This window comes from Bos taurus, chromosome 2 (genome assembly GCF_002263795.3).
Source record: "Bos taurus isolate L1 Dominette 01449 registration number 42190680 breed Hereford chromosome 2, ARS-UCD2.0, whole genome shotgun sequence".
In the NCBI taxonomy this organism is placed as follows: Eukaryota; Metazoa; Chordata; class Mammalia; order Artiodactyla; family Bovidae; genus Bos; species Bos taurus.
In genome coordinates this window covers 21,789,452-21,804,322 of record NC_037329.1, presented here as the reverse complement: position 1 = coordinate 21,804,322, position 14,871 = coordinate 21,789,452, and the positions used below count along the sequence as shown (strand labels likewise).

The 14,871-nt window shown below is 36.6% G+C and overlaps 1 protein-coding gene across 7 annotated transcripts in view; it reads right to left on the bottom strand.

Annotated features, from left to right (window-relative positions):
* Nucleotides 1–9,018: 9,018 nt before the first annotated feature.
* The window catches only part of ATF2 (activating transcription factor 2), an 83,368-nt gene continuing 77,515 nt past the window's right edge, over nucleotides 9,019–14,871 (bottom strand). For 6 of the 7 annotated variants that reach the window (XM_025000423.2, XM_025000418.2, XM_025000433.2 and 3 more), the window contains one exon: nucleotides 9,019–11,556. In XM_025000423.2, the coding sequence (XP_024856191.1) occupies nucleotides 11,330–11,556 (227 nt within the window). In that variant the 3' untranslated portion in view covers nucleotides 9,019–11,329. 7 annotated transcript variants of the gene reach the window in all.

Here is a 14,871-nt window from a genome sequence, read left to right as displayed (position 1 = left end):
AAAAAAGATATTGCTAGAATAAATGTCAGAGTGGGCTGTCCATATTTTCCTCTAAGAGTTTTATATTATCCAGCCTTATATTTAGGTCTTTAATCCATTTTGACACAGTCACTTGTGCATGGTGTTAAGAGTTCTAATTTCATTCTTTTACATGTAGCTGTCCAGTTTTCCCAGCACCACTTACTGAAGAGACTATCTTTTCTGTTGTATAGTCTTGCCTCCTTTGACATAGATTAGTTGACCATAGGTGCATGGTTTTATCTCTGGACTTTCCTGTTCTATTGATCTCTGTTTTGTGCCAAGACCATACAGTAACCTGTCCATTGGTGTAAGTGAGGTGTTGAAGTCCCCACTATTACTGTGTTACTTTCGATTTCTCCTTTTATGGCTGTTAGTGTTTGCCTTATGTATTAAGGTGCTCCTGTGTTAAGTGCATGTGTATTTAAAATTGTTACATCGTCTTCTGGTACTGATCCCTTGTTCATTCTATAGTGCCCTTCCTTGTCTCTTATAGCGGTTTTTGTTCCTATTACCATTTTGTTTTGGATTTGTTTTTTGCAGGTGTTTTTTTCTCCCTCCCCTCTTTCGTTCTTTTGTGATTTGATGACTCTCTTTTAGTGTTGTGTTTAGGTTGTTTTTACTTTTTTTGTGTGTTATCTAATGTAGTTTTTTGGTTTGCAGTTCCCATAAGGTTTTTTTTTTTTAATGCGATGTAGTTCTGTTGGTTTCTGCTGTCCAACACAGTGAATCGACTGTATGTATACGTACATTCCCTCCCTCTTGGACCTCCCTCCCAGCCCACGTCATCCCACCCATCTAGGTCACCACAGAGCATCAAGCTGCACCCCCTGAACTACACAGCAGGTTCCTACTAGCCATCTATTTTACATACAGTGTACACATGCTGACCCCAATCTCCCAATTCATCCCACCCTTCCAGCCTGCCCCTGCCCCACCACGTCCACCCATCTGTTTCTATGCCTGCATCTCTACCATTTTACTAGATTCCACATATATGTGTTAATATAGGATATTTATTTTTCTCTTTCTGACTTACTTTGTATGACAGGCTCTAGGTGCATTCGTGTCTCTACAAATGACCCAATTTTGTTCTTTTATATGAATAATACTCCATTATATATATGTACCACAACTTCTTTATCCATTCACCTGCTGATGGACATTTAGGTGGCTTCCATGTTCTAGCTCTTGTAATAGTGCTGCAGTGAACACTAGGGTGGCATGTGTCTTTTCAGAGGATGGTTTTTTTTCAGGGTATATACCCAGTAGGGGGATTGCTGGGTGATATGGTAGTTCTATTTTTAGTTTCTTTTTTAAGGAATCACCAGTGTTCTCCATAGTAGCTGTATCAATTTACATTCCCAGGAACAGTGCAAGAGGGTTCTCTTTTTTCTACATCCTCTCCAGATTTTTTGTAGATTTTTTGATGTAGATTTTTTGATGGCCATTATGACCAGTATGAAGTGATACCTCATTTTGCTTTGATTTTTTGCATTTTTTTTTTTTTGCATGTAGATTTTTTGATGGCTTTGATTTTTTGCATTTTTTTTTTGCTTTGATTTTTGCTTTGCATGATTTTGCTTTGCATGCTTTTTTTTTTTTTGCATGTAGATTTTTTGATGGCTTTGATTTTTTGCAATTTTTTTTGCTTTGATTTTTTGCATTTTTTTTTTTTGCATGTAGATTTTTTGATGGCCATTATGACCAGTATGAAGTGATACCTCATTTTGCTTTGATATGCATTTCTCTAATAATTAGTGATGTTAAGCATCTTTTCATGTGTCTCTTGGCTATCTATATGTCTTCTTTGGAGAAATGTCATTTAGGTCTTCCACCCATTTTTTGACTCTTTTATTTAAAATATTGAATTGCATGAGCTATTTGATATTCAGTCTGCCGGAAGGTTAAGTTGCTGGTCTCTTAATTTAAAATGCAATTCCCATTTCTGGTGTTTGTACTCTCTTCTCCTAGTCTTTGGTTTTATCATTTTTGTGTATGGATAATTTCCTGCGTTACTGTATGTTTTTCTTTACTGATGACCTTCCCACTTGTAATTTTATTTCTAGTTGTGGCCTTCCCTCCCTCCCACTCTCCTAGAGAAATTCCTTGAGTTTGTTGTGAAGCTGGTTTGGTAGTGCTGAATTCTCTTAGCTTTTGATTTCTCTGTCGAATCTGAATGAGAGCCTGCTGTGCTGCTGAGTCGCTTCAGTCATGCCCGACTCTGTTCGACCCCATAGACGGCAGCCCACCAGGCTCCCCCGTCCCTGGGATTCTCCAGGCAAGAATACTGGAGTGGGTTGCCATTTCCTTCTCCAATGCATGAAAGTGAAAAGTGAAAGTGAAGTTGCTCAGTTGTCCGACCCTCAGTGACCCCCTGGACTGCAGACTACCAGGCTCCTCTGTCCATGGGACTTTCCAGGCAAGAGTATTGGAGTGGGGTGCCATTGCCTTCTCCAGAATGCGCGCCTACCAAGGTAGTATTCTTGGTTGTAGGTTTCCCCTTTCATCACTCTAAAGCTATCATGCCACTCTCTTCTTGCCTGCAGAGTTTCTGCTGAAAAATCAGCTGATAATCCTATGGGAATTTCCTTGTATGTTGTTGCTTTTACATTTTTTCCTCTGTATTTAATTTTTGTCTGATTAGTATATGTCTTTTAAGAAAACAACTATTTTATTGTATATTGGAGTATGTGTGCATGCGTGTGTGCTCAGTCGCTCAGTCAGTGACACTATGGACTGTAGCCCACTAGGCTCCTTTGTCCATGATATTCTCCAGGCAAGAATACTGGAGTGGGCTGCCACGCCCTCCTCCAAGGACCTTCTCGACCCAGGGACTGAACCTGTGTCTCCTGCATTGCAGTCGGATTCTTTACTGCTGAGCCACTGGGGAAGCCCATATTGTAGTATAGCTGATTAATAACGTGATAGTTTCAGATGCAGAGCAGAGGGACTTAGTCATACATATACATGTGTCCATTCTGTCCCAAACTCCCCTCCCATCCAGTCTGCCACATAACATTGTGTAGTTTCCTGTGCTTATCAATAGGTCCTTGTTGGTTATCCATTTAAAATATAGCAGTGTGTACATGTCCATCCCAAACTCCCTAACTATTCCCATCCCAACCCTTTCCCCCTGGTAACCCTAAGTTTGTAAGTTCTCTAAGTCAGTAAGTCTGTCTGTAAATAAATTCATCTGTATAATTTCTTTTTAGATTCTGTGTATAAGGGCTATCACACAGTGTTTCACATCCGTCTTGCTTCATTTAGTGTGATAATCTCTACGTCTATCCATGTTGCTGCAAATGGCATTAGAAAATTAAAGTGTTAGTCATTCAGTCGTGTCCAACTCTTTGCGACTACGGACTATGTATATGTAGCCCACCAGGCTCATCTGTCCATGGAATTCTGCAGGCAAGAATATTGGAGTGGGTTGCCATTCTCTTCTCCAGGGGATCTTCCTGACCCAGGGATTGAATCCAGATCTCCTGCATTGCAGGCATTCTTTTTAATGGCTGAGTGATATTCCCATTGCTTTTGCTCTGAATTGGCTCTTCTTCCCTTAGTGCTGGTTACAACTTGGATTAGTGCAATTTGTAGGCTGACTGCCACAAGGGGCACCCTTTCTATTGTGCATTTTTTAAGCTAAGTCAATAGTTGCCTGTTTTCTAGTCTAAATCCCTTCAGTTCAGTTCAGTTGCTCAGTCGTGTCCGACTCTTTGCAACCCCATGAATCGCAGCATGCCAGGCCTCCCTGTCCATCACCACTCCCGGAGTTTACTCAAACTCATGTCCATCGAGTCGGTGATGCCATCCATCCATCTCATCCTCTGTCGTCCCCTTCTCCTCCTGCCCCCAATCCCTCCCAGCATCAGGGTCTTTCCCAATGAGTCAGTTCTTCACATCATGTGGCCAAAGTATTGGAGTTTCAGCTTTAGCATCAGTCCTTCCAATGAACACCCAGGACTGATCTCCTTTACGATGGACTGGTTGGATCTCCTTGCAGTCCAAGGGACTCCCAAGAGTCTTCTCCAACACCACAGTTCAAAAGCATCAATTCTTCGGTGCTCAGGCTTCTTCAGAGTCCAACTTTCACATCTATACGTGACCACTGGAAAAATCACAGCCTTAACTAGATGGACCTTTGTTGGCAAAGTAATGTCTCTGCTTTTGAATGTGCTATCTAAGTTGGTCATAACTTTCCTTCCAAGGAGTAAGCGTCTTTTAACATGGCTGCAGTCACCATCTGCAGTGATTTTGGAGCCCCCCAAAATAAAAGTCTGACACTGTTTCCACTGTTTCCCCATCTACTTCCCATGAAGTGATGGGACCAGATGTCATGATCTTAGTCTTCTGAATGTTGAGCTTAAAGCCAACTTTTTCACTCTCCTCTTTCACTTTCATCAAGAGGCTTTTTAGTTCCTCTTCACTTTCTTCCATAAGGGTGGTGTCATCTGCATATCTGAGGTTATTGATATTTCTCCCAGAAATCTTGATTCCAGCTTGTACTTCTTCCAGCCCAGCATTTCTCATGATGTACTCTGCATATAAGTTAAATAAGCACGGTGACAATATACAGCCTTGATGTACTCCTTTTCCTATTTGGAACCAGTCTGTTGTTCCATGTCCAGTTCTAACTGTTGCTTCCTGACCTACATACTTTAGGACCCTCTATAAACTAGCCCTATTCCAGCTATGCAGTTTTGCTCATTGCTAACCCTCTTCTTCCTATCTTTCCATTGTCCTATAAACATAACTCATTTATGTGGTCTTTTGTTGTTACTTTTGTTTCCTTTCTACCCATCTCATTCATAATTTAAATGAAGTTCAAATATAGTATGGTTTGCTTCCTTTTGTGAACTTATAAATTGTTTCAGAAGTTGTAGATTTTGATTATTTCCTGTCATAGATGTAACAAATATTTTGTCTTTCCAAATGGATTCTCCTTGACAGTAAGATCCTGGTCTTTATTATTACTGTGGTCCCTACAGTCCAACAACTCGGTGCAAAGTCTGTGCTTATTAGGTACTTCGTTTAGTGAGCCAATATTCGTAAGTGTTTTCACCAGCAAGAGAAATGAGACACCTAAATTAATATTTTTGTTAGAAATTCAGAAAAAATTGGGGGAAAACTTTAAGCAAGAGATTAAAGCATTGTTAAATGATAATTTAAAATTATATATACCTATGCACTATTCGGAGAAGGCAATGGCAACCCACTCCAGTACTCTTGCCTGGAAAATCCCATGGATGGAGGAGCCTGGTAGGCTGCAGTCCATGGGCTCGCTAAGAGTCGGACATGACTGAGCGACTTCACTTTCACTTTTCACTTTCATGCATTGGAGAAGGAAATGGCAACCCACTCCAGTGTTCTTGCCTGGAGAATCCCAGGGACGGGGGAGCCTTGTAGGCTGCCGTCTATGGGGTCGCACAGAGTCGGACACGACTGAAGCAACTTAGCAGCAGCAGCAGCATGCACTATTAGTTATAGCAAACATACAAATATTTTATGCAAGTTCTTATAGATCATTAATATGTTCAAGCGCCTACTACTTTTAAGCCACTTACGTAACTTCTACAGATAAGTAGAACACAATTAAAATGACAATAGAAGTAGATATTTTCAAAATTGTCGTCTAATATTACCTTGTCATAAATAATCTCTAGTCCATAAAAAAGAATTTCCAGTTTTTTTTTGTTTTTTGTTTTTGGTGCCGAAACCCAGGAACGAACAATGAATTTCCAGTTTTGATCTTCAGTCACAAAAAATATCTGAAGATCTTTGTTTGCAATATGTTAATTTAGACTATTGATATGATTGTTGATAATTTAGCTGCTGCTACTGCTAAGTCACTTTAGTCGTGTCGGACTCTGTGCGACCCCATAGACGGCAGCCCACCAGGCTCTGCTGTCCCTGGGATTCTCCAGGCAAGAACACTGGAGTGGCTTGCCATTTCCTTCTCCAATGCATGAAAGTGAAAAGTGAAAGTGAAGTCGCTCAGTCATGTCCGACTCTTCCCGACCCCATGGACTGCAGCCTACCAGCTCCTCCATCCATGGGATTTTCCAGGCAGGAGTACTGGAGTGGGTTGCCATTGCCTTCTCCTTGATAATTTAGCAGATTACCTCAATGTTGGAAGATACCTCAGAATCCATTAGCTAAGCTGAACAGATTAAGATGTAATGCTAAAAATTTAGCAACTGGGGAAAGTCATTAATTATCTGTTGAATAAGTTTTAGATGCTCAAATTAATTATGCTGATAGCTATATTACCTAACTCATTTTATTTTCAATGATAGTATTAGACCCTATGAACAGAATTTTAACAAGCACATCTCCTAAAAATAGAGAAATTTAGCTACTGTTTAATTACATGGGAGATTTAAAAAAAGTATTGGTGAGAAAAAAATAAAATTATCAATTAATACTGAACTGTGCAAAAGGGTTTCTTTTTGAGGATAATGGTAGTGACATATTTTTGCATTTTCTCAAGCATCACATAATGCATTTCTTTCCTTCCAGTTATGAGAAACTCAGACAACTCTATCATCTTAAATTCTGTTAAGTAAACTTCATTTAAATACTTTTTGTGTCAGGTTATGGAAAACAGCATTTCTTAATTTACATGCTTTTAAAAAATCATTAAAGCAAAAATAATTTTAAAAAGAGCTCTTTTGAAGGAACAGTCTCTTTTGTCTACTTTCATAGAAAGCAAAACCTACTGTAAAATTAAGTGAATAAAGTAAAACTACCTTTATTTGACTTGATAGTTAAAAATGAAATTCATAATCGTAAGTACTTTCCCAAATAATTGAGGTAATGCATGATAAAACCATGGTTCTAGCTCAATGAATTATTTCTTAAACGTAAAATCTAATGCAAAATAAAGCAAGGGAAGCACCATGACCATGACAATGGTGTGCTAATGCCATCCTCTTCTCATAGTCATTGGAAAAATTTGGATGTCCATTTGAGGAAAAAAGGTACAATTTACTGGCCCATTGTTGAATATCAGAACTCTTCTAGTCTGAGTGCTATGACATTTTTGAAAATTTTACAATATTTGGTGCATTGGACTGCTACAACAGAATAAAACTATTCATATTTTCTTTTATTGTAGGTTCCAATGTCACATGGCCTTGGTTATTTCAGAACTAATGAATGTTTAGTTCTGGAAACATTTCCATTAATTTTACTTCTATGGCAATGTGTAATTGGCAACTCACCATTTACTTAAATGGTAAAACTATTTATTTCTCCAGAAAAATCCTTATTCTACTTTTTGTGAGTTTTTTTCTCCCACACAGAAAGGATCTTAATAATACTTTGCTTCGGTGAAAACCCAACTGTTAGTCTAATTTTAGATGGCTAGAAAGATCTTCACTTAAAAATGTATGAGAATCACAGAAAAAATGTATTTGTATTTATTCAAAGTTTAAAGAGGTGATTTTTCATATCAGACATAAAATGGTATAATTTTAATTGCTTCAGAAGTTAAGTATTATCTTGTGGTCAAGGTAATCTAGAAACATCAGATTAAAATTTTCTTCTACTTGGTTTTGTAACTGTTCTTTAGGTATTTAGTGTATACAAGTCTGTGTGTGTACATGTATATATTTTTATAAGATGAAGTCCCAGCAGTAAATGGATTCTCTCATAATTATTCTCAGAAATAAATTATTATTGTCAAACATCAAACTATAGTTTCAGAGATGGATAATGAGCAGAACTACACTTAAACTCTTGTCTGTGGAACTTACTTATCTTTCCTATCCTCTGAAATAAAGCAAATGTGTAGTTTCTCAGTGTATTAGTCAAACTTTGTTACAGAAACACATCAGTTTGTCTTTATCAAGTCTTTGATATCATGGATTTCAGATTAAGCACATTTATGAAATGTACACCTTAAAAGTAAATAACCACGTGTTTCTTTGTATCTTTTCAGATTGGCTCTGAGAGAGAAGACTGAAACATCACTCCAGTGCTCTCCAGCACAACTGGGATGTCTTTCTTCACTTAGCACTGATGGTTTCTATTATAACACAGTAAGATGATGTACTGATACTGTGTTGTGTTTCCCTAAAACCTCTCTCCCCACTTAGAATGTAAGCTTCCCCAAAGCAGGAGTTTTTGTGTTTTGGCTGTTAGTGTATACCCAGTGCCTAGAAGAAAAACGGACACCCAGCAGTGCTCACAGTGTGGTAGGAGATGAGGTCAGAGATCTAATGGGATGCAGTTGGGGGAACAGGCCTTGTAGGCCCCTGTAAGGGCTGGCTCCAGCTCTGAATGTAATGAGGAGCTGCTCTAGAACTCGAGCAGAGGAGTGCCCTAACCCGTTGCATGTTTGGAAAGCTTCAGTGGGGCTTCTGTATTGAGGATGGGCTGTAGCAGGCAGGGTGAAAGAAAGGAGGTGGGTGTAAGGTATTCAGTACTCTGGGTGAGGAACAACGAGGGCACAGATCAGGGTGATAGCACTGGAAATGATGAGTGGCTGAATTCTGTATTATTCTGAAGGTAAAGTAACAGCATTTCTTGATGTGTTGGATGTGAGAAGTGAGGAATCAACGATGAGAACAAGGTTGTTCTGACCTCAGCAACTGGAAGGATGGTGTGGTAATCAATTGCTTTATGAAACATTATGGGAGCAGTGTGTTTGAAGGCAGGGTAAGGGAAGATTATACAGTTCAGAGTGAAAGATAAGAGTTGTTTTGGCAGGCAGTTACCAAGATAAACCAAAGGCTGGTGCATCTGTGTGTAGTAGTTGTGTGTGTGGGTAAGGGAATATTCTGGGCTGGAGACATAAATTAAAGTGAATGCAGAGAAGAAGAAAGAGGCCTGAGTGACCTTGCAGCTGAAAGGTCTTTGAGAAGAAATTAATTTTATCACAGGAAACAGAATATTAGGCTCTTCTCAGGTAATAAACATTCTGAAGGAGAAAAACATCATGATCAAGTAATCTTATTTTAGGAAAGACAGATAAGAACAAGCAAATTATGAACATAATTTAAAGATAGAATTTATTCTTTGATGGTTTACTCATGCAAACTGCACATAAAAGAAAATAGTACAGTTTGTGTAACATTGCAAATATAAGGACTCAAAATGCTAGGTACAGAAGTAGTGTGACATCCTGAAAGTCAAAATGGAATTTGTGTTTATACAACTAATAATGATTTTTATTTGCTGAGTACAGACTGATTTACAATGAGTTTTGCTAACCTTGGTAATAAGCTCATTAACCGTTTACATGACTTCTTACATCTATGTAGTTTTATTTTACAGTTGCAAGAATTCCTGTTACCAAAGAACTTTAACTTGCATAAATAATAAAATTTAAGAAAAATGCACTGACTGACCTAGGAGAATGAAAAACGGAGGCTTTTCCTAACCCATCCAAACTACAATAAAAAACAGCCTTCTTGCAGAATTCATATTTTGTGCCTTTGAGATCAACTCCTTAGCATAACTACGGCAAAGTCATGATTAGAAATTGAGTACCTGAAAATTATAAAATCAGTTAAAAAAAAAAAACTTTAGAAGTACAATTATCAACCAAAAATGCTCTCATTTTTTATAAGCCAAACAATAAAATTCCTATTATCTTCATACTTGAAAGTCCTGAAATGTCATTTGTACAATCTGAATGTTTCCCAGTTCGGAACTTAGGCAAGGTGGGGTATTTTCTTGAATTGCCAAGGATATTCCATACAGGTTTTTAAAATGTCAGTCTCATTAGGAGATGGCACTGAGACTTTAGCAAATAGTGTAGTATGGATGCAGAACAAACCACACAACTTATTATAAATGTGTTACAGATATTTACATAATGGAATCCTGCTTGAATGCCAGAGGTCGCTACTGGGGAGGACTCATAACTATTTTACAAAGTTTTTTTACACACATCTACTACTTTATTTTTAACAATTTTGTCTATTTTAAAATATTGTACTGTATTTTGAACATAACTGCAGAATAAAAATAGATAATGGCACATTAGAAAACTCAGTATCCCACAGATGATTGGATAATGAGAAAAGTGTACCTACAATCATCTCATCAGAAACAAACTACATCATGGAATGTTAGTTATCCAAGCCTGCACAGTAATGACATCTTAAATTGCAATCATCTATTGGCCAGCATCACACTGAAGGCATCGTTAAACATTCAAGCAAAGATTGCTGGCATAAACTATTGAAAGACACACACATACACACATACTCACTCTCTCTCACTCACTCTTGTGTCCCACATTATAGTTACATTGTTCTAAAGATAGATACTGATTTTTTCCCACGAGAAACGTTATCAAAATTGGCTACTAAAAGATGACAGTGCTTCCACAAGAATAAGTACAAGTTAGCTTGCAAGTACAAGACAATGGGGGTAAACAGTCTTAAATTTTCTAAGTAGTAATTTTTAGGCTTTTCTGGCAACCATACCTTACTTGATTATGCATAAACTTCTCAGTTTAAAACCTGAAATCTGTAAAAAATAAACAAAACCAAAAATCTAATATCAAAAAATTATTAGGTATCCGATAACCCTGTATTGTACTTTATATAATTTCATATTGTTAGCCTCAAAACATAGGATTTAAAATACTGAATTTAAGACTTGAAAAACAGTCGTCATTGAAATGATAAAGGATTCCAATATTCATGCTTACTTAAAATCTTAAAGAAAATGCACTATTACTGACCTTCATTAAGAGTGTGCCTAAAAGCACTGTATGTCTTTTACCACATTTCACTCACTTAAAAAGTGTTCGCTAATGTTCTTCCTTTTGCATAATGTGCAAAATAAAAGGCAAAAAGATTAAAAGCAAATTTCTTTCACTTGCTAGTGCTTTATGACCTTGTTAACATTACAAAGTCAATAGGGACTATGCAGAACTTTGGTATAAATGATATAACAAAACTACCATCATAGTTGAGGGTTAAGAGGTGGTCAAAAGAAGTGGAAGTAGGAAGAAAGATTCAGTAACACCCCCATTTATTAAAACACCCCCAAATTAAAAGTGAAATAAACCACAATGAATTATAATACAATTTACACATTGAGCACAGAAAAATTAATAAATCTAACAATATTTATAAAAAAAGCAAAATCAGTCTTTTTCCAGAGACTAAAAACTTGTTCAGTCTGATCATCAACTGCTGCTACACCAACTTTAGAGTCAAATTTAATTTCAAGTAAAAAAAAAAAAATTTACAACCACAGATTTCGCATAAATGGAAACTGGTCTTTCCTTGATTTCCCTTTGAAGTCACTAATGAGTATCTAAAGCTGCCGCACTGCAGGTTTTTAATCAACTTCCTGAGGGCTGTGACTGGGAGGAAGGAGCCATGACAATCTGCGAAAGCACAGGCTCTGTACTCTGGTCCGCCATCTGGGTGAGGACTGAAGTGGCTACAGCTTCTGCCTTGGAAGTTGAACTGACTCCATTGGATGTGCTGACAGAACTATGTTGTATAGCTTCGGTATGTGGACTACTCGGCACTGACAAATCTTCTGAACTATCGTCTTTATCAGCAGCTGAGTGGAAAAAAGAAAACTACTCAGTTTCTTAGAATAGTTGTAAAAATTTATCAGGCTGAGTCAATGTACAGAATAAAAGGTTAGATGACATTTTACATCAGTTTAGAGAAGTTGGTATCACAGTAACTGAGTAACTGAAAGGTGGCTATAAGTCATGAAGTAGGCAATTTTGCTGCAACAAGCCAAATGAAGGCACAGGCATGCACATGGAAACCCCTCAAGTCCAGTAAAGCAGAGCTGAAGAATTATTTGTTAAATAGTGTTAAGAAAGAAAATGAAGTAGGAATTTGAGAGGTAAGTCTCTTATAGATGAAACACCCAGCAACACATTTGACATGTAGGCCAATAGACTGGTTTTGTTATTAAAAGGTTAGAAAATATAATCAAAATGAATTCTAACATACAAATTATGTCTTCAAATAATTCCCTCTGCAGAACTATATTTATTCTGACTGACTTTCAATCTGCTGCAGCAAAGGATGATTATAATACCTGATTCTAATGATCTATACACATGAGAATAAGCAATATTTAGAATCTAAATGCCACCACCTGTTATAGTTGCATGCATTGAGATTCAAATAAAAATCCATATAAAACTGGAGACAGGGCATTCTAAATATTTATGAAAATAGATTACCAATTTTTTGGCTTGAACAAATCTACATCTTTCTTATTTTAACAGAAGAGAAACCAATAATTCCATTTGTATAACACCCACAAATTGTTACAGTGTATGCAAGTTATGAGACAACTGATCCTATCAACACCTGTGAACTCAGCTTCCCAACTTAAAAACTGCAATTAACACTTGTGCTTCCTGGAGGGTCCTCTCTTCACCAAAGGTAATCACCATTCTATATGTATTCCTTTTGTAATTCCTTTGTTTTTTCTTTGAAGTTTTACCAGATAAATATAAATCTCTAAACAGTATCGTTCAGCTTTATTTGTGAACACTTTAAAAACAGTGTTATACAGGATGTGTTCTTTTGCACTTTGCATTTGGTATTAAAATAATTTTTATTTAGTGCTCAGAAATAACAATTAGCTGGCTTTCTATGAAATCTGAGAGTACATACTGGCCTGCTTACTGATGGCCAGGTGCTCATTCTGAAAGTCAATTATTAAGATTGTGGACCCCATGAAGCAGGACTTACCCAGTGATTTGTAATGTAGAAGATAGAGGGGGAGGAATCTGGCAAGCACAACTTTAGTTCAAATATAATTCTTCCTTTTGAGGGTTTTCTGAAATATAGTAACCCTTACAGTATTGTGATACATTTGCCTCAAATCCATGCATTTTTGAAAGAATCTCACCTCTCTATAAATCTGCTTTAAATACAAAACTGCACCACTGGATAAAAGTTTGATGTCAAGATATAGTTTAAAAAAAAAAAAAAAAAAAAAACCACTATCAGTAATCCTTTTTAAAATTATGTAAAGCATAAAGGTACTTTTCTGATTAAGCAACAATGAATGTTATAAAATATTTACAATTCAGTTAAATAGCCAATACAATAATAATGCATTCAAAGAAAACACTGGCAAATAACAGTTTAACTGGAGAGAACAGTAAAAAGCCCTTTATTTCACCACTATTCAACACGATAACAAAATGACCTTCCTCTCAATGTAAGTTCTCGGGATATAACAGCTTTCAGAAATAGAGCGAGCTGTGACAAGTGGTATGAGGAAATATAAATACACAATGGGGGAGATGGAGTCAAAATGAAAGTGATAAGGGACAGGTGTATCTTTCTCCAAGCTTTCAGAATTAGGTAAAACAAATCTCTAGGCTGTACAAAGAATCAGGTACTCACTTATAAATTATGTATAAAATACCTTTGTAATGTCATACAGCTGTACCTATGTCCAGTTCGAGATGGTAAGGGGAGAAGAATTACTAGTGTAAATCACAAACAACAGAAAGATACAAGAGATCTTATTACACTCTAAGAGCCGTTTTTAGCACTACTTAAACCAAAAGAAACCAGTTATTTGACAATTCACTCTCTAAAGTTCCACTAATGTTTATACATATTTTCATTAATGAAAATATAAACTCACATTTAGGGTCTAATAAACTTTACTTCCCACTTATGATTACAGAAACAACTATATGTTATGTTAATTATGTCCAGAGGTTTACAGAAGATGAATTAATAGCAGCAAGATTACTCTTATGTTTTATTCTTCATGGAATCCAAACATTAAAAATGTTTTCATATTTCCACTCTTGTTTTGACCCTTAAAATCAATGTCGTGGTTTTCTCATGACTGAAAGGTTTCCTAGGATATGGGACTTTCTGTTTTTAAAAAAGAGACCCTGTGACTGTGTGACTTTATATTGTCACTTTTACCGGCAAGATTTTGTGATATTACTTAATTTCTTCTAAACCTTAGTTTTCTGTCACATCGTTTTGAAAGAGCTAACTAGTATTACAGCTCATTATCATTAGCAATTGCTGTGTGTTATAATTTGATGAACAGTTATGTATTTGTAAATTTCTCCACATTTTTTTCTGAGATGTAAACATTAACTTAAACAATCTTTACTTTGACTACCAAACAGAGAAGTCACATTTTTTTCCAGACTTCAAATTTGAAAATAAAAATTTTGAAATTTCTACAAAATCCAATTTGTAGAGCTGAAGAGAACTAATTTTATGCAAGAACTATACTGACGTCAATCAGTTTGACATACAGATAACTAGACAGGAAAAAAGATGGGAACTGTTCCAAAACTTCAAAATGTCTTATTTTTTTTTACATTTTCCACAACCTTGTGTATCTTCACTAAAAACTTATTAATCTAGATTTCCAAGTCAGTCTGAGGATACAGCATGCAAACCTATACATCTGTACAGTTAAAAAAATCTTTATGGCTTCAAATAAAGAACTGGTTTGCATTTGCTGAGTATATACTGCCTGGATAACAGCGAACTGTTGGGGTTATCCAATAAATTTAGATTAAAAAATTGAAGATAATTATAAATTGAATGCAACTTAAGAGTTTATTTTCCTTCTACTTTTACAGAATTATTTGTATATTTCTTTTTGAATATCAAAATTCAGGAGAGCTCTCTTGTTAAGAAAATCATGTATGCATAATGCTGGACTCAGTAGCTTCTAAAGGAAATGATGTTGTGAAGTCACACGGGAGCCATAACGGCCTCATCCCCGCAGCAGGCGTTGTTAGTACAGCCCCAAACATAATTCTATATGGTTCCAATTTACTCTACAATGTGTTTCACAATCCTGTCAAAATGACAAGACGTCAAAGGCCTGAGATTTATTTGCTCAAAACTGGCA